This window comes from Mustelus asterias, unplaced genomic scaffold (assembly GCF_964213995.1).
Source record: "Mustelus asterias unplaced genomic scaffold, sMusAst1.hap1.1 HAP1_SCAFFOLD_334, whole genome shotgun sequence".
Taxonomy (NCBI): Eukaryota; Metazoa; Chordata; class Chondrichthyes; order Carcharhiniformes; family Triakidae; genus Mustelus; species Mustelus asterias.
Window position 1 is genome coordinate 346,498 of NW_027590296.1, and position 24,952 is coordinate 371,449.

General features: G+C 49.7%; 1 protein-coding gene and 1 pseudogene across 1 annotated transcript in view; both read left to right on the forward strand.

Moving 5' to 3' along the window:
- Window positions 1–19,908, forward strand: part of LOC144486419 (E3 ubiquitin-protein ligase TRIM39-like) — a 121,905-nt gene extending 101,997 nt beyond the window's left edge. Inside the window, exon 5 of the mRNA XM_078204455.1 lies at window positions 19,263–19,908. Coding sequence (XP_078060581.1) covers window positions 19,263–19,858 — 596 coding nt within the window. The 3' untranslated portion in view covers window positions 19,859–19,908. The remainder of the gene's footprint in view (window positions 1–19,262) is intronic.
- On the forward strand, window positions 726–929 carry LOC144486425 (U2 spliceosomal RNA; annotated as a pseudogene).
- Window positions 19,909–24,952: the final 5,044 nt, after the last annotated feature.

Below are 24,952 nucleotides of genomic sequence, written 5' to 3' on the forward strand. Positions count from 1 at the left end.
GCATGGTGAATCTCCTCTGCACCTTCTCCAGTGTAATCACATCCTTCCGATAATGTGGTGACCAGAAAAGCATATAATAATTATCCAATGCCCTCTTGAATGTACTGATTGAAGCTGCCTCCAGCAAACTTCCCAGGCAGTGCATTCCAGACCCCAACCACTCGCTGCGTGAAAGAGATTTTCCCAATATCACATTTGCTTCTTTTGCAAATCACTTTAAATCTGGGCTCACTCTTTATATCCAATCAAAACTCAATTCAAAATCTCAACCAGTGAGACATTCCCGATCCAAGCTGACAGACAGGCTGGCTGCTTCCTGTCTTGGGCCTGATCTACATGATCCAAGCTGATTGGAGCAGGCAATGCACCTCCTCCAAGGCTTGATCCTATTTGCATCTTAGCCAAAAGGGCGAGATGCTGCTTTAAAAAACTGCTTCCAATGAAGCCTCAGTGTAACCTCACGACTTCAACCAAGTGCAGGACAGCAAAACTACACTTGATCTTAGCCAAAAGCTCGAGAAGTGATCTGGGCCCTCTCTTTGATCCTTTTCCCAGCGGGAAAGTTTCTCCCTATTTACTCTGTCCAGCTCCCTCATGATTTTGAACATTTCTATCAAATCTCCTCTTCGCCTCTCCTCTCTCCAAGGAGATCGGTGCTTCACAAATAGGCTTGATTATTATTTGATAACCTCACGGCTTCAACCAAGTGCAGGACAGCAAAAATACTCGCTTCTCGGCCTTTTGGCTAAGATCAAGTGTAGTATGGATTGGATGTTGCACTTGGTTGAGGTCATTGGGTTACATTGAAGCTTCATATGTTTCATATGAAGCAATTTTTAAAAGCTGCATCCCGGCCTTTTGGCTAAGATGCAAATGAGCTCAAGTTTTGGAGGAGGTGTTGCTTTGCTCCTCCAATCAACTTGGCTCATGTAGATCAGGCCCAGGACAGGGTGATTTGGTCGCTCGCCCTGTCTTGTCAGCCTGGATCTGAAATGTCTCAACTTGTTGAGACTCTGAATTGGATTTGATTTGATTGAATTGGAAAAATATAAAAAAAACTATACTTGATCTTAGCCAAAAGCCCGAGAAGCGATCTGGGCCCTCTCTTTGATCCTTTTCCGAGTGGGAAAGTTTCTCCCTATTTACTCTGTCCAGCTCCCTCATGATTTTGAACATTTCTATCAAATCTCCTCTTAGCCTCTCCTCCCTCCAAGGAGATCGGTGTTTCAGGAATAGGTTTGATTATTATTTGATAACTTTCTTCATTAACGATGTGAATATTAAATAGAATAAGAGAAACCTTTCCATCTGCCACTTTATAAAGTTACTCAGTATTTGTTATTCATTTGTGGGACATGGGTGTTGCTGGCTGGCCAGCATTTGTTGCCCATCCCCATTGCCCTTGAACTGAGAGGCATGCTGGGCCATTTCAGAGACCATGTCAAGTGGAGTCTCTGTTGCTCCAACTCTCTCCTAATACAGACAAATACAAACCTGTCACAACAAGTGAGTCTCTGACATTGAGCAGAGGGAACACACTCAAACTTGCTGCATGGGACAACAGGAATATCTAAAGTTACATTATGAGCTCCGGCCAATCGGTTTTTCTCGTCATGGAAACCTGCCCACCTCTCAATCTGAGTGACAGGCGCTCTGATCAATCTGCTGCTCCAGAGTCTCGGAACCCTGCCTCCCTCAGTCTGAGTGACAGGCACTCTGACCAATCAGACTCCCCAGAATCTCAGAACCTCGCCTCCCTCAGTCTGAGTGACAGGCGCTCCAGCCAATCCACTCCCACAGGGACCTCCTCTGACAAGCTGTCTCTAATCTCATTATGTGGAGATGCCGGCGTTGGACTGGGGTGGGCCTCACCTGACGAACGAGCAACGCTCCGAAAGCTCGTGCTACCCAATAAACCTGTTGGACTTCAACCTGTTGTTGTGAGACTTCTTACTGTGTCTAATTTCATTAGAAAATGACACTTTCAGACCATCCAAATCTCTTTGTCACACTGAGAGAAACATTGTTCTCAATGTAGGAATTGTCAAAGAACAAAGAACAATCCAGCACAGGAACAGGCCCTTCGGCCCTCCAAGCCCGTGCCGCTCCCTGGTCCAAACTAGACCATTCTTTTGTATCCCTCCATTCCCACTCCGTTCATATGGCTATCTAGATAAGTCTTAAACGTTCCCCGTGTGTCTGCCTCCACCACCTTGCCTGGCAGCGCATTCCAGGCCCCCACCACCCTCTGTGTAAAATATGTCCTTCTGATAGCTGTGTTAAACCTCTCCCCCTTCACCTTGAACCTATGACCCCTCGTGAACGTCACCACCGACCTGGGGAAAAGCTTCAAACAATCTTTCCAGCTCCAGATTAGTTTCTTTGCAGCTGGAGAAAGTTTCTCTCAGCTCTTCACTCTTCCTTTTGCCAGTTAACTGGAACCAATCTTGTTCTGGAAGTTTCCAGCAATGGGAACAGTTTCCCATCGCCTCAGTGCAGATCCCTCAGGGCTTTGAATACCTGCAGCAAATCTCCTCTCAACCTCTTGTCCAAGGAAACAAGGACCAGGACAGGTTGTTGGTGATCTGGACACCTAGAAACTTGAAGCTCTCGACCATTTCTACTTTGACCCTGTTGTTGTAGACAGGGGCGTGTCCTCCACGAGGCTTCCTGAAGTCGATGATGATGGTGTGTGTAACAAGGCCTTTGCATTTTCCGATGTGAGAACAGCGACAGTATTTATGAGTGAAGCTTTGCTGGTGCAGCAGGGTTCTGGGATGGGTTGAGCTGCTGCAGAAACACACATGGCTCCACGTGCTGGAGGAACAGCAGCACAGCATGAAAGTGTTTCCCACTGAACAGGAAACACAGTGAGAAAATACTCTCTTCCTGCTGCGCTTTTCATCATCAGGGAACGCCTTAAAGTCTCTTACAGTCAATGAACTCTGTCCTGAAGCGTGCGCGCGCTTGGAATGCGGATAATGCAGAAGCCAGTTTGCACCCAGCAAACTTCCAAAAGCCCGAACATGGTAATGATCAGATAACCTGTCATTTTGTGATGTTTATCGGGAAGGGGGTAAAATATTGCCCAGGCTACGGGGGACGATATCCTTGTTCTTCTTCGAAATACTGCCACGCTTCCTCCTCTATCCGGTAACTTGCTATTTGGTGAATTTTGGTTGTGGTTGAATCCAGCTCACTGTTCACAGCTCATCCTTACTCACACTGACCTGCAGGCGATTACAGATCCATAGCATGTGGTTGACTCTGAAACAGCCTCTGTTCAAGGACAATAAGGGATGGGCTATAAATGCCCACTGCTCATGAATGAATAAAGAAAATCTACTTCCAATTTGTAACCCGGGAGGTGGGTGTAATCACCAAAGCTCCTTCACCACCCAGCCTCCAAACCCATCACCCCTATCACTCCCCATACCCCCCACACACACCCAGCAACACACACTCCCCATACGCCCCACACACACCCAGCAACACACATTCCACATACCCTCCACACACCCCCAGCAACACACATTCCACATACCCCCCACACACTCCCAGCAACACACATTCCACATACCCTCCACACACCCCCAGCAACACACACTCCCCATACCCCCCACACACACCCAGCAACACACACTCCCCATACCCCCCACACACTCCCAGCAACACACATTCCACATACCCTCCACACACCCCCAGCAACACACACTCCCCATACCCCCCACACACCCAGCAACACACACTCCCCATACACCCCAAAGAACCCCCAGCAACACACACTCCACATACCCCCACACACCCCCAGCAACACACACGCCCCATACCCCCCACACACCCAGCAACACACACTCCCCATACACCCCAAAGAACCCCCAGCAACACACACTCCACATACCCCCACACACCCCCAGCAACACACACGCCCCATACCCCCACACACCCCCAGCAACACACACTCCCCATACCCCCCACACACCCAGCAACACACACTCCCCATACACCCCAAAGAACCCCCAGCAACACACACTCCCCATACCCCCACACACCCCCAGCAACACACACTCCCCATACCCCCCACACACCCCCAGCAACACACACTCCCCATACCCCCACACACCCCCAGCAACACACACTCCCCATACCCCCCACACACCCAGCAACACACACTCCCCATACCCCTCGCAACACACACTCCCCATACCCCCCACACACTCCCAGCAACACACATTCCACATACCCTCCACACACCCCCAGCAACACACACTCCCCATACCCCCCACACACCCAGCAACACACACTCCCCATACCCCCCACACACACCCAGCAACACACACTCCCCATACACCCCAAAGAACCCCCAGCAACACACACTCCACATACCCCCACACACACCCAGCAACACACACTCCCCATACCCCCCACAGCAACACACATTCCCCATACCCCCCCACACACCCCCAGCAACACACACCCCCCATGCACCCCACACCCAGCAACACACACTCCACATACCCCCACACACACCCAGCAACACACACTCCCCATACCCCCCACAGCAACACACATTCCCCATACCCCCCCACACACCCCCAGCAACACACACCCCCCATGCACCCCACACCCAGCAACACACACTCCCCATACCCCCCACACACTCAGCAACACACACGCCCCATACCGCCCCCACCCACACACCCAGCAACACACACTCCCCATGCACCCCACACACACCCAGCAACACACACTCCCCATCCCCCCCGACACAGCCCCAGCAACACACACTCCCCATCCCCCGCCACACACCCCCAGAAACACACTCCCCATCACCCCCCCACACACCCCCAGCAACATACACTCCCCATACCCCCAGCAACACAGACTCCCCATGCACCCCACACACCCAGCAACACACACTCCCCATACCCCTCACACATCCAGCAACACACACTCCCCATCCCCCCCACACACCCCCAGCAACACACACACCCAGCAATACACATTACCCATCCCCCCACACACCCAGCAACACACACTCCCCATACCCCCCCACACAACCCCAGCAACACACACTCCCCATACCCCCCCACACACACCCAGCAACACACTATCCCCATACCCCCCCACACACACCCAGCAACACACAGTTCCCGTGACCCTCATGGCCCCCAGAATGGATACACAGCCCCCAATATTTCCTCCGCAGCTCCCCAGAATGGATATACAGCCCCCCCATTCATAAACACACACCCAGAACCCATGCAGGAGCGGCTCCAGTGCTGCTTGAGGCTTGCCACTTCAGAGAGTTTCCAGCCCATCCCACACCAGCAACAGTGCGTCCTGCTGCCAGCACTAGGACCGAGAGTCAGCGCTCAGACCTGAGGTCAGCGCTCAGACCTGGGTCCATGCTGAGAGGCCAAAGTCGGACCCTGTGATTAACAGCAGCCCCCCCCCCCCCCCCCGCCTCCTCACACACTCGCAGGCCCCCCCCCAATCCAAAACACAACATGGCCACCATGAAATAACCCCCCCATCAGCAGCACGGAGCTTTGTGAAAGCAGAGACTTCCCTCTTCGTTCACCCTCTCTGTTCATATGCCTGAATGTGACTGTTATACATGAGGTGTTTTCCTCACTGATTCCGGCTGCAGTGAACGAGGTGTTTAAGGAGCTGAGCTGGGAGGATTGGGAGTGAAGCTCGCTAATTACACCCTGATGACTGCAAAAAAATACAAATATATGTTTTGCCGGTTTTGAGCTGGCTCCCGATCGTGCCGATTGTTTGGGGGGTGAAATGGGAATGGGCACTGTTCCTCCTAGTTGCACCATGCCCGATTTTACAACCTTTTCCTGCCGTAAAATGGGCTCAGTGAGATGGTAAAATTCTGCCCGGTGATCTTTAACCCAGTTTTCCAGACAGTTAGTGCATGGTTCAGAATAACAGCAGTAGCACGGGCTCTGATCCCCTTTCGGGCTGAGGTAGACTTGGACGCTGCCTCCTCACTCTGTCCCAGAGTAAAATCCTGATTCAGCAGCTGATAAATGATTGAGGTTCTACCTGGGGAAGAGGAAGTAGCAGGTTAACAGTAACTCCTCCACATTAAACATGTCATGTTCTGAATCGTGGGATCTTTGTCACAATTTCTAGCTTCAGATATCCGTCCCTGCCACAGCGCTAAAACACACGGCATCAAACTCAGGAAACACATCCCGTTTGGGGTGGGCTCTGGTGAACTATCCCTCCTCACTTTCATCATCCCGCTGATCAGGCCATCCTCCTGTGAAATGTCTGCTCTCGTTTATCCAGCTGAGTGGAACTGTCCTCCTCAGGTCACTTCTATTTGTCCGCAGACACAGAATCATTCTCACCTCACAGGACAATCTTCAATTCAAGGCAACTTTGTAAATGTGGATTTAATCCAATCCAAATATTAGATTATATAATAATTACAACATGGTCTCGCATTGGAAAGAGACCATTCAGCCCATCGTGCCCGTGAACTTTCAAAGACAGTCACCACTTCTTGGTATTGACAGCAGGGAAGGGGGATCTCATTGAAACGTATATAATTCTGACAGGGCTGGGCAGATTGGATGCAGGGATGTTGTTTCCTCTGGCTGGGGGTATGTCACAGGAGTTCACAGTCTCAGGGTACGGGAAGGCCATTTTGGACTGAGATGAGGAACACCTTCACTCAGAGCGTGGTGAACCTGTGGAATTCTCTCCCACAGAAAGCATGGAGGGCAAATCATTGAATATATTTAAGAAGGAAATAGATAGATTTCTGCACTCTAAAGGCATCACGGGGTATGGGGAGGAGGCAGGAGTATGACATCGAGAGGAGGCTCAGCCATGATCAAGTTAAACGGAAGAGCAGGCTCGAATGTCCTACTGTGTTCCCAGTTCCTCAGCCTTTTTCAGATCTCACATGAAGATTTGTGTGCCTTGCTCGTCTGCCCATCACGGGTGGCAGTAGACCTCACATGAAGGCTTCGCAATCAAATTTCTATGGACATCATTGAAGGATGGGGGTAAAGCGCATGAGGAGAGATAGAGAGTAGAATGGGCCTGTGTACTGGACCGTGCTGTGAAGTGACAGGCTATCGATGTGAAGCATCAGCAGCAATAACAGACCTCTGTCGGGCCCAGGCAGGAAAGATGTTTATCTTTGCTGCAGGAACCAGAATGGCAGATCACAGTCTCACACTTAAACTAAGGCCATTTAGGACCGAGACTTATCGGGGTCTCTGCGCTTGGAGGGTCTGGAGTGGTTGCACCTCAGGAACACAGTGCAGGTGAGGGACTCTCAGTGAGTGGATTACAAAGTTACTTCAAAACATATTGGCATGATGATGATGTCAATGGATATGGGTTTATGATGTACGATTGACAATCAGGAGCAGGGACATCCCTCATCAATCTGTATGGAGCAGCGATCTCAATGGGTCAAATGTTGTTCTCACGCTCCTCCCTGTGGGCCCATCTACCTGGTTCTACCTGAAAGAACTCTCTGCCAGTTCAGTCCCCCATTGGGAGCAGGTGTCAGGGTGACACGAGTGTATCCCTGGTGAGTTTAGATTTGATATTGTTTCCAGGCTGCTGTACACATGGACTTTGTGTACACTTTACATCACTATTCTACTGACAGGTGTCTGAGGTTGTGGGGGAACAGAGAGCTGTGCAGGTCCTAATGCTGCATTTACCAGCAGGACTCTGCATTTTAACACAGTTTGGCACAGGCAAAGAATCAAACCCAGAGCGGGGAAGACGGTAACGAGTGAAATTTAATTCTGATCTCATAAATCAAGGTATGAGAAGAAAATAACATCCATCAAAAATATTCAAGGCCTTCCAGCCAACAAAGGATGGGAAACAAAATCACCAAATGTATCAGCAGCTTCCTCTGCCTGGAATCTGGGAGCGATCAGATTGACATGGACCTGTCTGACACATCATTCTCCTGGGATAGACTCTGCATGTAGCTCAGTGACATCCTGACCCCTGGGAGATCCACCCCCTTCATTACCCTCATCACAGGAGACATCTCGCTCCCTCAGGAAAGACACTTCCCCCTCTGTAGCACGAGGTTGTGCAGGATGCAGCAGAAAATGATGATCTGGAACATTCTCTGTGGTGACTATTGGAGAGCCCTGCCTGAGCAGCTCAAACATCTGAACCTCATCTTTAGCAGCCCTGTTGACTCCACAATCTGGAACCTGGTGGAAGGATGTGCATTATGGTAAATGCCCTCAGCAGCATCCTGCAGACAGTGAACTGGTGTCATCAGCCATGTTTTCTGGCGCTGTTCCTTTTTCCTGAGGAAGCAGCCCTATAATCTCCAAGGTCCTTCAACACCCAGTGCTGCCTGGGAGTTGCCCAGATTGTCTGCATCATGGGATGATCCCGTGGGCAGAATTGCCGCCATTGCTGTGGACCCTGTCGGTCAGAATCTTGATCTTTTTGAGGCTCTGTTGCCCCTGGCCGTTCAGCCCATTGATCCTCCTGATCCTGTGCCAATCTGTGACAGGCCCTCCTTCCCTTCATCTGGATCAGAGCCAGTACAAAGGCAGGGTTGCCTGCAGCTCCCATCATGGGGAGGCAGTGGCTTAGTGGGATTATCACTCGACCATTAATCCAGAAACCCATGTTCTGGGGACCCGGGTTCGAATCCCACTGTTCTGGTGGAATTAAAGCGATGGACACAAAATGGTTACCTGGGAAGGGGCATTAAGAGGCACTGACTTTTGGCACAGTTCCACAAAAAGTTAAAACCTGCAGTATCTGAATTGCTGCAGGAAGCTGGTCAGAGCTTGAGGCACTTTAGATAAGAGCAGACCCAGAACAATGAGTCTGATAATAAGGTCAGCCACAGATGGGGACATAAATACATTAATGTAACAAGATCAGCCACTGAATGTATAGATTGAAACCAGTCATTGATAGAGGACATAACTGCATAAATGTATCCATTCTATGAACAATGATATGTTAACTGTCCATGTCCGTACCTATCTGCTTGTGACAATGTGTTAACTGTCGATGTCCGTATCTGCCGACTCAACTTGTAACGATGTGTTAACGGCTAATGTCTGTACTGCCTATTGTCTGAAAGGTATAAAAATGATCAACTACCATTGTGGAGTTGAGAAAGTAGCTGCCAAGTACTGCGGAGTACCAGTGCTTTCTCCCAAAGCTTTGTCCGAAATAAAACTGCATTGTTGAACCTCCAAGTCTGACTGCGAAGTGGCAAATTTCCCACAACACCGCCACGGCAGATGGTGGAATTTAAATTCAGTAACAAATATCTGGAATTAAGAATCTTCTGATGACCATGAAACCATTGTCGATTGTCAGAAAAACCCATCCGGTTCACTAATGTCCTTTAGGGAAGGAAATCTGCCGTCCTTACCCGGCCTGGCCTACATGTGACTCCAGAGCCACAGCAATGTGGTTGACTCTCAACTGCCCTCAAAGGGCAATGAAGGATGGGCAATAAATGCGAGCCAGCGACGCCCATGTTCCACGAATGAATGAAAAAGAAAATCTCAGCATATCTGTGAATGCATTGAAATAATACATTTAGTGAGCACACCCTTTACAAATTTCCCTCCAATTCAAAACCTGCAGCCCAGGGTGAAGCCCTTTGCCTGGGTTCCATTCAGACAAAACATCCCCACCTCACTCCTTCTCGGTGAATGACATCCTGGAGAAACATAGATGGGTGTTCCTCCTATTCATACATGAATGTACATAGAAACATTGCTCTTTGATCAGGGTGATGAGAGCCTTGTGTGAGTTGCCTGCCTCTGACACTATCCTGTTTGACACCACTGTCCCTGAGACTTTACAGAGAGACCATTGCCTTGGAATTATAGACAGACTGAACACATGAGTCCTTGTCAGGAATGATCATTGACCCAGGAGGACGGAGGTTTTGCCATGAGTTGCCTGCCGTCCACCAGCCGTGTCCCTTGGAGCCATCCACCTCCCTCCTTCACCCCAGTAATCAGTCCAATGAACCTTCCCTACACTCCCTCTGTGACACTACCCGCATGTCCTTCTTTAAGAGAGGCGACCAAAACTGTACACAAGCGTTACTCATGGAAGTCTCAACCAGAGTGGATACAATAGTCTAGGATAATGTACCAACCGACTCAAGAACAGCTTCTTCCCTGCTGCCATCAGACTTTTGAATGGACCTATCTGACATGAAACTGATCTTTTTCTTCACCCTATCTGTAACTGAAACACTATATTCTGCATCCTATCCTTTCCTTCTCCCATATGTACTCTATGAATGACTGTGCCCTTTGCAGACATCCCAATTATCCCTGCTTGCGTGACCACTTCTCTCCGACCTCAGTGTCCCCACCCAGCCCACAATGTCACCCTGATTGAACACTAGTGGAGGAGACCAGGACAGCTTTCTTTGCTTGTCCTGTCTTTGGTGCTTCCACGGAACACGACCACTGGATCCTCCCACTTATAATGCAAGTTCCTCTCCAGCTCTGAGCACATGCTCTGAACCCTGCACCGGGCAGGCAACACAGCTGTCTGGGCTCTCGCTCTTTGCAGCAGAGAACAGTGTCTGTGCCCCTCACTGTACCTACTGCCGACCACATTCCTGTTTGCTATCCCCCACTGGGCTGCCTTCCTGTACCATGGTACCATGGTCAGTCTGCTCATTCACTCTGCAGCTCTTGCTTTCATCCACACAGATTGTAAGCACCTCAAATCTTTACAACAAATGCAAAGTGTGAGGCTCCTCCACTCCCCCCAGCTCGGTCCCTTTCCCTGTCACATCCTCCTGACCCTCACTGCTGACAAAACAGATGACCCTAGTCTAAGAGGCGTGACCATATTCTGGAACAAATTGCCCAGGTATTTCTCCCATTCCCTTACATTGTGCAGTGTCTGCAGTTCAGCCTCCTGCTCACTCATTCTGATCTGGAACTCCTCCAGCTGCTTACACTTTCTGCAGATGTGTTTGTCATGGATCACCTGGGTGTCCAAAATCCCACATTCCACAGCTGCAACATAACACCTGTCCTGCCATTGTTCCTGATGTTTTTTAGTTAAATTTAATTAAATTACACATTTAATTAACTTAGAATAATTCTAATAATAACCACATTTCTTTCCCCTGTGCATTGCATTCCCACATGAACCTAATTCACTGCTCACTCAGTCTCTGTCTCATTCCAGTGCAGTTACCTGTCTCCTCATGCACCTCTTACTGATCATGCAGTTTGAAAGGCGTGTCTTTTTTATAAACCCTCTGATGAGTTGCTTGCTAGTTTTACTTCCTGCTGCACTGATTAACACTCATGAACCAACTGCTTTCAGGTGATTGACAGATAACTGCCACTCCAGGCAGTTCTCGAGTTAACATCAAAGCAGGAGGAGGCCATTCGGCCCTTCGAGCCTGCTCCAAAATTTATTTCGATCATGGCTGATCATCAAATTCAATATCCTGATTACCCCTTTCCCCCCAATATCCCTCGATCCCTTTAGCCCCAAGACCTATATCTAATTTCTTCTTGAAATCACACAACATTTTGGCCTCAACTACTTTCTGTGGGAGTGAATTCCACACATTCACCACCCTCTGGGTGAAGAAATTTCTCCTCACCTCAGTTCTAAAAGGTTTACCCCTTATCCTCAAACTACAACCCTTAGTTCTGGACTCCTCCATGACTGGGAACGTTCTTTCTGAATCTACCAGTGCATGAATTCTATCAGAATAGAATTCCTGTTTTATCCCAAGTGTTCACAGTGGGATTGAATGATGTCAGGCAGGTGTAGAGATTATGCCTTGGCTCGACAGGACATTAGTGAGACCATATCTGGAGCACGGTGAAAGGGTGGAGATCCTTGGAAGCCCCTCTTTGATGTAGATTGTGAATAGCTGGGACCCAAGCACTGATCTTTGTGTTTCCCCACGAGTAACAGGCTGCTCACCTCAAAATGACCCATTTATCCCCACTCTGTGTTTTCTGTCTGTGAACCAGTTCCCGCTCCATTCCAGTCCATTCCACCTGCTCTAAAGTTATTTACTGACCTTTTGTGTGGAACCTGATCAAAAGCTTTGGGAAAATCTAAATCCACCAGTTACACCTGATCTATTCTGCGATTCCATTCTTCAAACTCTCCACCCAGTTTGTGAAACAAGATTTCCCTTTGAAAAATCCCCATTGACTCGGCACAAATTCACCCTTATTGTGGAAGGTTCCAGTTATCACATCATTTGTTATTGATCCAGCATTTTCCCCCTGACTGTCAGCCCAACAAGTCTTTCATTCCCAAATGTGAGGTCATCCATTTTGGTAGGAATAACAGCAAAATGGATTATTATTTAAATAGTAAAAAATTGCAGCATGCTGCTGTGCAGAGGGACCTGGGTGTCCTTGTGCAGGAATCTCAAGGAGTTGGTTTGCAGGTGCAGCAGGTAATTAAGAAGGCAAATGGAATTTTGTCCTTCGTTGCGAGAGGGATGGCGTTTAAAAACAGCGAGGTCACCTTGCAGCTGTATAAGGTGCTGGTGAGGCCACACCTGGAGTACTGTGTACAGTTTTGGTCTCCTTACTTAGAACATAGAACAGTACAGCACAGAACAGGCCCTTCGGCCCACGATGTTGTGCCGAGCTTTATCTGAAACCAAGATCAAGCTATCCCACTCCCGATCATTCTGGTGTGCTCCATGTGCCTATCCAATAACCGCTTAAATGTTCCCAAATGTCTGACTCCACTATCACTGCAGGCAGTCCATTCCACACCCCAACCACTCTCTGCGTAAAGAACCTACCTCGGACATCCTTCCTGTATCTCCCACCATGAACCCTATAGTTATGCCCCCTTGTAATAGCTTCATCCAGCTGAGGAAATAGTCTTTGAACGTTCACTCTATCTATCCCCTTCATCATTTTATAAACCTCTATTAAGTCTCCCCTCAACCTCCTCCGCTCCAGAGAGAACAGCCCTAACTCCCTCAACCTTTCCTCATAAGACCTACGCTCCAAACCAGGCAGCATCCTGGTAAATCTCCTCTGCACTCTTTCCAGCGCTTCCACATCCTTCTTATAGTGAGGTGACCAGAACTGCACACAATATTCCAAATGTGGTCTCAACAAGGTCCTGTACAGTTGCAGCATAACCCCACGGCTCTTAAACTCCAACCCCCTGTTAATAAAAACTAACACACTATAGGCCTTCTTCACAGCTCTATCCACTTGAGTGGCAACCTTCAGAGATCTGTGGATATGGACCCCAAGATCTCGCTGTTCCTCCACAGTCCTCAGAACCCTACCTTTGACCCTGTAATCCACATTTAAATTTGTCCTACCAAAATGAATCACCTCACATTTATCAGGGTTAAACTCCATCTGCCATTTTTCAGCCCAGCTTTGCATCCTATCTATGTCTCTTTGCAGCCTACAACAGCCCTCCACCTCATCCACTACTCCACCAATCTTGGTGTCATCAGCAAATTTACTGATCCACCCTTCAGCCCCCTCCTCTAAGTCATTAATAAAAATCACAAAGAGCAGGGGACCAAGCACTGATCCCTGTGGCACTCCGCTAGCAACCTGCCTCCAGTCCGAAAATTTTCCATCCACCACCACCCTCTGTCTTCAATCAGATAGCCAGTTACCTATCCAATCGGCCAACTTTCCCTCTATCCCACACCTCCTTACTTTCATCATAAGCCAACCATGGGGGACCTTATCAAACGCCTTACTGAAATCCATGTATATGACATCAACTGCCCTACCTTCATCAACACACTTAGTTACCTCCTCAAAAAATTCTATCAAATTTGTGAGGCACAACTTGCCCTTCACGAATCCGTGCTGACTATCCCGGATTAATCCGCATCTTTCTAAATGGTCGTAAATCCCATCCCTAAGGACCTTTTCCATCAATTTACCAACCACCGAAGTCAGACTAACCGGTCTATAATTACCAGGGTCATTTCTATTCCCTTTCTTAAACAGAGGAACAACATTTGCCACTCTCCAGTCCTCTGGCACCATCCCCGTGGACAGCGAGGACCCAAAGATCAAAGCCAAAGGCTCTGCAATCTCATCCCTCGCCTCCCAAAGAATCCTAGGATACATTTCATCAGGCCCAGGGGACTTATCGACCTTCAGTTTATTCAAAACTGCCAATACATCCTCCCTCCGAACATCTATTTCCTCCAGCCTATTAGCCTATAACACCTTCTCTTCCTGAAAAACATGGCCCCTCTCCTTGGTGAACACTGAAGAAAAGTATTCATTCATCACCTCGCCTATCTCTACTGATTCCATACACAAGTTCCCACCACTGTCCTTGACTGGCCCTAACCTCACCCTGGTCATTCTTTTATTCCTCACATAAGAGTAAAAAGCCTTGGGGTTTTCCTTGATCCGACCCGCCAAGGACTTCTCATGTCCCCTCCTAGCTCTCCTCAGCCCCTTTTTCAGCTCGTTCCTTGCTAACTTGTAACCCTCAGTCGAGCCATCTGAACGCTTCTTACGAAGCTCGAGGGCCTTTGTGTAGTCGGTGGCTGCACGGATCGCGAGGTAGACGGTGTCGCTTACCCTCGCATGGAGGACCCAGAGTCTGTCATCATCTGTGATGACCGCTGCGGAGGCTGCCAGGTAGTCCTCAAAACATTTCAACCAGTGGTCGAAGGTGTTAGAGGCGCCCGCCGCACGTGGATCCAGTGTAAGGCGTTCAGGCTTCAGTATCTGCTCCATACTCTCTATATCGTTTTTTTCCGACGAGAGTTTATTTACAGCAAATAAAATTGATGCGCGTTATCACACACGAGGCTTGATGCTCAGGAAATAAAGGCTTTTATTTGCTGTAACAACGAAGCTACTAATTATATACACGATCCCAGACTGAGGGGTCCCAGACAGAGCAGAGACCTTTATACCTCTCCCAGGAGGCGGAGCCCGACTGGGATGTACCACAATAACTATAATACAAGGTGTAACAGCCCAACCCTAACCCCAACAGCAACAAGTAGAACAACCCATCCCTAACCCCAACAGCAACATATATACATACTGGCCAGACCCTGGCTCAGTACTATCTAGTGGGAACCAACGATGGTTCACCACACCTTGTAATTGCCCTGGGGAAAAAGCTTCCAACTGTTCACCCTATCCACACCCCTCATCATTTTATAAACTTCTATCAGGTTCCCCCTCAGCCTCCGTCTTTCCAGGGAGAACAATCCCAGTTTATTCAACCTCTCCTCATAGCTAATACCCTCCATACCAGGCAACATCCTGGTAAACCTTCTCTGCACTCTCTCCAAAGCCTCCACGTCCTTCTGGTAGTGTGGGGACCAGAGTTGGACGCAGTATTCCAAATGTGGCCGAACCAATGTTTTATATAACGAACATAATTTCCCAACTTTTACACTCGATGCCCCGTCCGGTGAAGACAAGAATGTCGTTTGCTTTCTCCACCACCGTTTCCACCTGTGCTGCCACTTTTAAGGATCTGTGGACCTGTACTCCCAGATCTCTCTGCGTGTCTGTGCTCCGGATGGTTCTGCCATTTATTTTGTAGCTCCCACCTGAATTGGATCGACCAAAATGCCACTGGTACCCACCCTTGACCTTGATACCTTCCCCATTACCTCACTACCCTCAACACTGACTTCTGGACTACAACTCCTTTTCCCACCCCCCTGACAAATTAGTTTAAATCCCCCTGAAGAGCCGTAGCAAATTTCCCCCTCAGGATATTGGTGCCCCTCTGGTTCAGGTGCACCCCGTCCTGTTTGTACAGGTCCCCCCTTTCCCAGAATGTGTTCCAATTATCCACGTAACTGAAACCCTCCCTCCTACACCATCCCTGCAACCACATGTTTAACTGCACTCTCTCCCTGTTCCTCAACTCGCTACCACGTGGCACCGGCAACGTACCAGAGATGACCACATGTTTTGTCTTGGCTCTCAGCTTCCAGCCCAGCTCCAGAAATTCCTGTTTTAAATCCCCGTCCCTTCTCTTACCTATGTCGTTGGTACCGATGTGTACCACGACTTGTGACTGTTCCCCGTCCCCCTTAAGAATCCGGAAAACACGGTCCGAGACGTCACGGACCCTGGCATCCGGTAGGCAACATACCATCCGTGAGTCTCTTTTGCTGCCACAGAACCTCCTATCTAGCCCTCGAACTAATGAGTCCCCAATAACTATTGCCCTCCCGCTCTCCCCCTTACCCTCCCGAGCCACAGGGATGGACTCAGTGCTGGAGATCCGCTCACTGCGGCTCACCATTGGTATGTCATCCCCCTCAACTGCATCCAAAGCGGAATACTTGTTGCTAAGGGGAACGACCACAGGGGATTCCTGCACTGACTGCTTCCTCCCTGCCCCTCTCACTGTCACCCATCTATTTTCCTTTCCTGGAATAACTATATCCATGAAGCTTCTGTCTATGGCCACCTCTGCCTCCCTAATGATCCTAAGTTCATCCAACTCCAGCTCCAGCTTGAGAAAGGATATACTGGCACTGGAGGGGGTGCAGAGGAGATTCACTCGGTTGATTCCGGAGTTGAGAGGATTGGCTTATGAGGAGAGACTGAGTAGACTGGGACTATACTCATTGGAATTCAGAAGAATGAGGGGAGATCTTATAGAAACATATAAGATTATGAAGGGAATGGATAAGATAGAAGCAGGGAAGTTGTTTCCACTGGCGGGTGAAACTAGAACTAGGGGGCATGGCCTCAAAATAAGGGGGAGCAGATTTAGGACTGAGTTGAGGAGAAACTTCTTCACACAAAGGGTTATGAATCTGTGGAATTCCCTGCCCAGTGAAGCAGTTGAGGCTTCCTCATTGAATGTTTTTAAGGCAAGGATAGATAGATTTTTGAACAGCAAAGGAATTAAGGGTTATGGTGAGCGGGCGGGTAAGTGGAGCTGAATCCACAAAAAGATCAGCTGTGATCTTATTGAATGGGGTCTCATCCAATATTGTAACAGATTTGGGGTCTGGTCTGGTATTGTACCAAGAGAAACTGCAGACCTCCAGGGTAGAGAGGGATCTGGATGTCCTGGTATACAAATCACAAAACGTTAGTCTGTATGTACAGCAAGTAATTAGGAATATAAATGGGATGTTGGTATTTATTGTCGGGAGAATCAAGTATACAAATTGTTCCTGCAGGGGTACAGGGCCTTACTTGCATCTGGAGTAATGTGTACTATTTTGATCTCCTTACTTCAGATCATAAGGCACAAGAACAGATGTAGGCCATTCGGCCCATTGAGTCTGTTCTGCCATTCAATGAGGTCAGGACTGATCTGATGTGATAATCCTCCAACTCCACTTTCCCGCCTTATCCCCATAACCCTGATTCCCTTACTGATTAAAAATCTGTCTACCTCAGCGCTGAAAATATGACCCAGCCTCTACTGCTCTCTGCGGATTCAGTACCTCTGAGAGAGGAAATTCCTCCTCATCTCTGTCTTAAATGGGCAACCCCCCTTACTCTGAGATTATTCCCTCTGGTCCCAGATTCTCCCACAAGGGGAAAGAACCTCTCAATATCTCCACTGTCAAGCCCCCTGAGAATCCGATATGTATCAATAAGGTCACCTCTCATTCTTCTAAACTCCAATGAGTTCAGGCCCAACCTATTAGCCTCGCCTCATAAGAAAATCCCTCCATTCCTGGAATCAATCTAATGACCTTTCTCTGGACTGCCTCTAATGCCAGTATATCTTTTCTGCGGTAAGGGGATGAAGACAGTATTCAGGTGTGGTCTAACTAGTGACTTGTACAGTTCGAGCAGGACCTCCCTATTTTTATACTCCATTCCATTTCAATAAAGGTCATCATTCCATTTCTCTTCCCTGACACTTGGTGAATTTGTGTGCTGGCTGTTTGTGATTTATGCACAAGGACCCCCCAATCCCTCGGAGCTGCAGCTTTCTGCAGTCTTTCTCTATTTAAATAATATTCAGCTCCTTTATTCTTCACTTCACATTTTCCAACAAGATGTTTCTTCTGCCAAGTTTTCACCCACGCAGTGAAATGTTTCCTATCCCTCTGTAGACTCTTTGTGTCATCCTCACCACTTGCCTTCACTGATATTTTTGTGTCACCCACTAACTTGGCAATCGTACATTCACTTCCCTCATCCAATCATTCATATAAATAAGAAATGACCATTGAATTCGAGACTGATTCCTGGCATGAAGTGATTGTCTCGTGATGAAAGCCTGAGCAGGTTGGGTCTCTACCCATTGGAGTTTAGGAGAATGAGAGGAGATCTTATTGAAACATTGAAGACACTGAGGGGACTCGACAGGATTGACGCTGAGTGGATGTTTCTCTTGTCAAGGAGTCTCGTACAACGGACAGTTTGAAAATGAGCAATCTCCCATTGAATACAGAGAGGAGGAGATTTTGTTTCCTATCAGAGGGATGATTTGTGTTGGATTTCTCTCCCCCCAGTGAGCAGGGGAGGATGTATCACTGAATATATTGAATCAGATCAGTCCTGATCTTATTGAATGGCAGAGCAGGCTCGAGGGGCCGAATGGCCCACTCCTGTTCCGAGTTCTTTTGTTCTGGGAATTGATTTTTAGTGTGATATCTGACAGACTCGGATTGTGTACAATCTGTACGGTGACATCTACACGATGCTTCACAGAGATATCACCTCCCACCCGCTCTCTCCAGCTTTCTCTCCTCCACCTCTGTTCCCTCTCCCTCTCTCCTCAACCTTGACTTTCCCTTCCAGTCCTCTTCTCACTGTCTGGCTTCCCTCTCACAAATTCCCCCTCCCCAACCCCGCTACCTCTCTCTCTCTCCTTCACTCCCTGTCCCTTATGCTCTCCTCTACTCACATACCCCCCCTTCTCCCCCCAAACTTCTTTCCACCTACATTCTCTCTCCCCTTTCCCCCCCTCTCTCTCCTCCCACTCTCCCTTTGTCTCTCTCTTTAATTCCTCTTTTCTTCTTCCCTCAATCTGTCCCACAATCTCTCTCTCCCATTCCCCACAACCACCCCATCTTCCCTATCTCTCTCACTCACTGTCTCACCCGTCTTTCCGCTGTCTTCCCACTTTCCTCCCCTCCCCCTCTCTCCATGAACCCATCACATTCCTGCTCCCACTCTCCCCTCCCCCTCATTCTCCCCTCACCCTCACAAACCTCTCTCCTCTCTCCCTCACTCCTCACCCTCTCTCCCCTCCCCACCCCCTCTCTCTAAATCACTGACTGTGTTATTTTAACTTTCCCCCAGCTCCAGCCTCTCTGACTCTGGACCCGAACACAGCGAACCCCCGGCTCATCCTGTCTGAGGACCGGAGCAGTGTGAGACTCGGAGATGAACAGCAGCCGCTCCCTGACACCCCGGAGAGGTTTGATCCCTGGCCCTTTGTCCTGGGATCAGAGGGATTCACATCAGGGAGACATTACTGGGAGGTGGAGGTGGGGGAGACAGGGTGGTGTCTGGGAGTGGCCCGAGAGTCTGTGAACAGGAAAGGGGGAATCTCCCCGAGCCCTGAGACCGGATTCTGGATTGTGGGGCTCATTCCCGGAAGAGGTTATTTTGCCGCCACTTCACCCTCACGGACCCCCCTCACCCTGAGTGTGAATCCCCGGAAGATCGGGGTTTCCCTGGACTATGAGGGTGGACAGGTGTCATTTTACAATGCGGACAACATGTCCCATCTCCACACTTTCACCCAGACTTTCACTGAGAGAATCTTTCCCATCTTCAGTCCGGGATGGAAAGTCGGGAAAACCTCAGCCTCGCTGAAAATCTGCGGGGTTAAAGGTCACGAACAGATCCATCCCATAATTTCACACCGTCTCCCTGCCTCCTGCCAGCTGTAAACTGATGGAAGCTGTTGATATTGTGGGTATTGTATAGAATTATAATTTACATTGCGGCTCCATGATTACATTTGTAAAATGATTCTTCAAATAAAACAATCTGAGAATCACTGGAACAGAAACAGTTTTTCTCAAAGATTCAACATTTCATCATTCAATCCAAGAGGGGGCGGGGCGCCGGGGAATGGGGCAGCTGATTGGCTGCAGCGCCTGTCACTCTGGGTGAGGGGGCGGGACTCTAGGGAATGGGGATGCTGATTGGCTGCAGCTCCTGTCGCTCTGAGTGAGGGGCGGGGCTGCGGGGAATGGGCAAGCTGATTGGCTCCAGCGCCTGTCACTCTGGGTGAGGGGGCAGGGCTCCGGGGACTGGGGAAGCTGAGTGGCTGCAGCTCCTGTCACTCTGGGTGAGGGGGCGGGACTACGGGGAATGGGGAAGCTGATTGGCCGGAGCCCCTGTCGATCTGCGTGAGGTGGCGGGACCCAGGGGCATGGAGACGCTGATTGGCCAGCGTTCCTGCCACTCTGAGTGAGAGGGGGGGCAGGACCCACGGGCATGCGGAAGCTGCTTGGCTGCGGCACCTGTCACTCTGGGCGAGGGGGCGGGACTACGGGTGATCGGTAAGCTGATTGGCTGCAGCACCTGTCACTCTGAGCGAGGCGGTGGGACTCCAGGGAATCGGGAAGTTGATTGGCTGCAGCACCTGTCACACTGACTGAGGGGGCGGGGCTGCGAGGAATGGGGAAGCTGATTGGCCAGAGCTCCTGTCACTGTGAGGGGGCGGCACTCTGGGGAATTGGGAAGCTGATTGGCCGGAGCTCCAGTCATTCTGAGCGAGGGGGCGGGACTCCGGGACATGGGGAAGCTGATTGGCCGGGTCCCTTGTCACTCTGAATGAGGGGGCGGGACCCCGGGGGATGGGGAAGCTGATTGGCCCGAATTCCAGTCACTCTGACTGAGGGGGGTGGGGTTCCGGGGAATGGGGAAGCTGATTGGCTGCAGCAACTGTCACTGAGGGGGTGGGACCCCGGAGAATGGGAAGCCGATTGGCTGCAGCTCCTGTCGGAGTGGGCGGGGCACCGGGGAATGGGGAAGCTGATTGGCCAGAACCCCTGTCACTCTGAGTGGGGGGCACGACTCCGGGGAATGGGGAAGCTGATTGGCCGGAACCCCTGTCACTCTGGGTGAAGGGGCGGGACCCCGGGGAATGGGGAGGCCGATTGGCTGCAGCACCTGTCACTCTGGGTGAGGGGGCGTGTCTCCGGGAAATGGGGGAGCTGATTGGCCAGAGCTGCTGTCACTCTGGGAGATGGGGCGGGGCTCCGGGAATCGGGAAGCTGATTGGCCGGAGCCCCTGGTCACACTGGTGGAGGGGACGGGCCTCCGGGGAATGCGAAGCTGATTGGCCAGAACTCCAGTCACTCTGAGTGAGCAGGCGGGGCTCCGGGGAACGGGTCAGCTGATTGGCCGGAGCTTCTGACAGAGTGAGGGGGCGGGGCTCCGTGGGGTGGGGAAGCAGATTGGCTGCAGCAGCTGTCACTCTGGGTGAGGGGGCGGGACCCCGGGGAATGGGGAAGCTCATTGGCCGGGCTCCCTGTCACTCTGGGTGAGGAGGCGGGACCCCGGTGAATGGTCGGCCGCAGCCCCTGTCACTCTGAGTGAGCGGGCGGGGCTCCGGGGACTAGGGAAGCTGAATGGCTGTAGCACCTGTCACTCTGAGTGAGGGGGCGGGACCGCGGGGAATGGGGAAGCTGATTGGCCGGTGCTCCTGTCAGAGTGATGAAGAGGTGTCCTGGCAGCGGATTGGTCGCCGTACCTGTCACTCAAAGAGAGATTGGGATTTATGGAGATCCTTCAATGAAAAACCGGAAGTAGATCAGACTGGGGACAGTTTACCCGCCGCGCAAAAATAAACCCAAGAGGGTGGAAAAGAGGTGAAAGATCGAGTGTTGTTACTGTGATCAGGTGGGACTCACAAAGTCACAGTGCTGGGGGCTTCAGAAAGGCACTGGGAGAAAGGATGCGGTAAAAGATGTTCAACCAGTGGGATTAGTTAAAACAGTGAAGAAAATCTCCAGAGAAGTTGAGGAACTGAAGGAGAGTGCGCAGCATGGGCTGGATAGTAAGATAGCACCCGATCTTTTCACTTCACCTGTGTGGGTAAGGTTTACTCAGGGAGAGCAGGGGGAGTAGGTAAAGAAGTTAAAATATTGAGAGATACGAGAGCTAGTCTGTCTCTAATAGTAAGAGATGGAAATATTTACACTCTTTCTGAAATCTTGCCTGAGAGAGAGTGGTAATCTGTGAATAAATGGAGAGAGGAGTAGTGTTCCCCTGTGTGAGATCAGGCTGGAAAGTCCAATCCAGTCTGGGGAAGTGATAGTGGGAGTGATGGAAAACTTTGCTATTCCAGGAATGCAGTTTATCCTGGGAAACGAGCTCGCTGGATCACAGGTGGGAGTGATGCCCATTGTAGTGGAAAAGCCAGAAGAAAACCAGGGAACTGAGGAGTGAAAAGAAAAATCCCCTGGAATTTCTCCAGACTGGGTGGTGACAAGATCCCAGAGCCATGAGTTAAAACAGGAAGGGAGAATAAAAGAGAAAGGTGAAGGAGTTGAGGTCCAGTTAGCTGACACTCTGTTTGATGAGATGTTAAAGGAAAAACCTGATCAGGCAGAGGATCAGGCAGAGGTGTTTAGTCCTGACAGATTAATGGAGTTACAACAGAAAGATGAGGCGATAAAGGATTTATATCACAAAGCCTGTACGGAAAAGGAATCAGAGTGTATTCCAGAATGCTATTCCCTTAGGGATAAAATATTAATGCGGACATGGAGACCTTGGCGGGTTCGTGCAGATGAGAAGTGGGCGGAGGTTCACCCAGATTGTGTTGCTGATAGAACACAGACAGGAAGTATTACAGGGAGCACACGGATTACCTGTAGGAGCTCATCTAGGAGTGAGGAAGATGCAGCATTTTTATTGGCCTGGATTACATAAAGATGTTGAATTTTGCCGTACCTGTCACGTATCAGATGGTCAGAAAGCCACAGGCTGTGATAAAACCTGTACCTTGATACCAATTCCCACATTTGAAGAACCTTTTATTCGGTTGTCATTGATTGTGTAGGTCCCCTCGCTAAAACCAAAAGTGGGAACCAGTATTTGTGAACCGTAATGGATGTGTCTCCCAGGTTTCCAGAGGCAATTCCATGACGGAATGTCAAGGCAAAATAGGCTGTGGAGAGTTGCTTGCTTTCTTTACCCATTATGGATTACCCAGGGAGATTCAATCAGACCAAGGGTCCAAATTTACTGCCAAATTATTTAAGGAGGTCATGGATAGTTTAGAATCAGACACTTAATTCCACAATTGAAAAGGAGTTATTGAGTTTAATAATGGCCTTACAACATTTTAATGTTTACATTGCAAACAGTGCATCAGAGACGATTGTGTACAGCGATCCTTTGACATTTCTGGAAAGATTTAAGGACAAGAACACCAGACTATTTCATTGGAGTCTTAGAATCATAGAAACCCTCCAGTACAGACAGAGGCCATTCGGCCCATCGTGTCTGCAACGACCACAATCCCACCCAGGTCCTACCCCAATATCCCTACAGATTTACCCACTAATCCCTCTAACCTACACATCTCTGGACACTAAGGGCAATTTGTTTTTTAGCATGGCCAATCAACCTAACCCGCACATCTTTGGACTGTGGGAGGAAACCGGAGCACCCGGAGGAAACCCACACAGACACGAGGAGAATGCGCAAACTCCACACCGACAGTGACCCAAGCCGGGAATCGAACCCAGGTCCCTGGAGCTGTGAAGCAGCAGTGCTAACCACCGTGCTGCCCTGGGGATGTACCCCAGGTTACTATGGGAGGCGAGAGAAGAGATTGCAGAGCCTCTGGCGATGATCTTTGCATTGTCGATGGAGACGGGAGAGGCTCCGGAGGATCGGAGGACTGCAGATGCAGTTCCTATATTCAAGAAAGGGAACAGGGACAGCCCAGGAAACTACCGACCAGCGAGTCCCACCTCAGCAGTTGCTAAGTTGATGGAGAAGATCCCGAGGGACAGGATTCATGAACATCTCGAGAAGTTTAGTATGCTGAAAAGTAGTCAGCATGGCTTTGTCAAAGGCAAATCGCGCCCCACGAGCCCGGTGGAGTTCCCCAAAAATGCGACTAAACACATCGACGAAGGAAAAGCGGTAGATGCGGTCTACATGGACATCAGCAAGGCGTTCGACAAGGTCCCCCATGCAAGACTTCTCGAGAAATTGAGAGGGCATGGGATCCAAGGGGCTGCTGCCTTGTGGATTCAGAACTGGCCTGCCTGCAGAAGGCAGAGAGTGGCTGTAGACGGGCCCCCCCCCCAAAATGGAGGTCGGCCACCAGCGGAGTGCCCCAGGGATCCGCTCTGGGACCCCTGCCGCCCGTCATTTTCATAAATGACCTGGATGAGGAAGTGGAGGGATGGGTTGGTAAGTTTGCCGACGACACGAAGGTTGGTGGTGTTGTGGATAGTTTGGAGGGATGTCAGAAGCTGCAACGTGACATAGATAGGATGCAAGACCGGGCGGAGAAGTGGCAGATGGACCTCAACTCGGACAAATGTGTAGTGGTCCACCATGGCAGGTCAAATGGGATGAAGGAGTATAATATCAAGGGTAAGACTCTTCGCAGTGTAGAGGATCAGAAGGACCTTGGGGTCCAGGTCCATAGGACTCTTAAATCGGCCTCACAGGTAGAGGAGGTGGCTAAGAAGGCGTATGGTGTGCTGGCCTTCATCAATTGAGAGATTGAGTTGAGGAGTCGGGAGATAATGATGCAGCTTTATAAGACCCTCTTCAAACCCCACCTGGAGTACTGTGCTCAGTTCTGGTCGCCTCATTACAGGAGGGATGTGGAAATGATTGAAAGGGTGCAGAGGAGATCCACAAGGATGTTGCCTGGACTGGTTGGCATGCCTTTATGTCACAAGCATTTAATTTACAGATTGTACATGTTGCAGGTTGTGAAAGTGTTATTGTGGATGCTTTATTGTGAGTTTAAAAGAGACCATCTTTTTATGATGATGGTT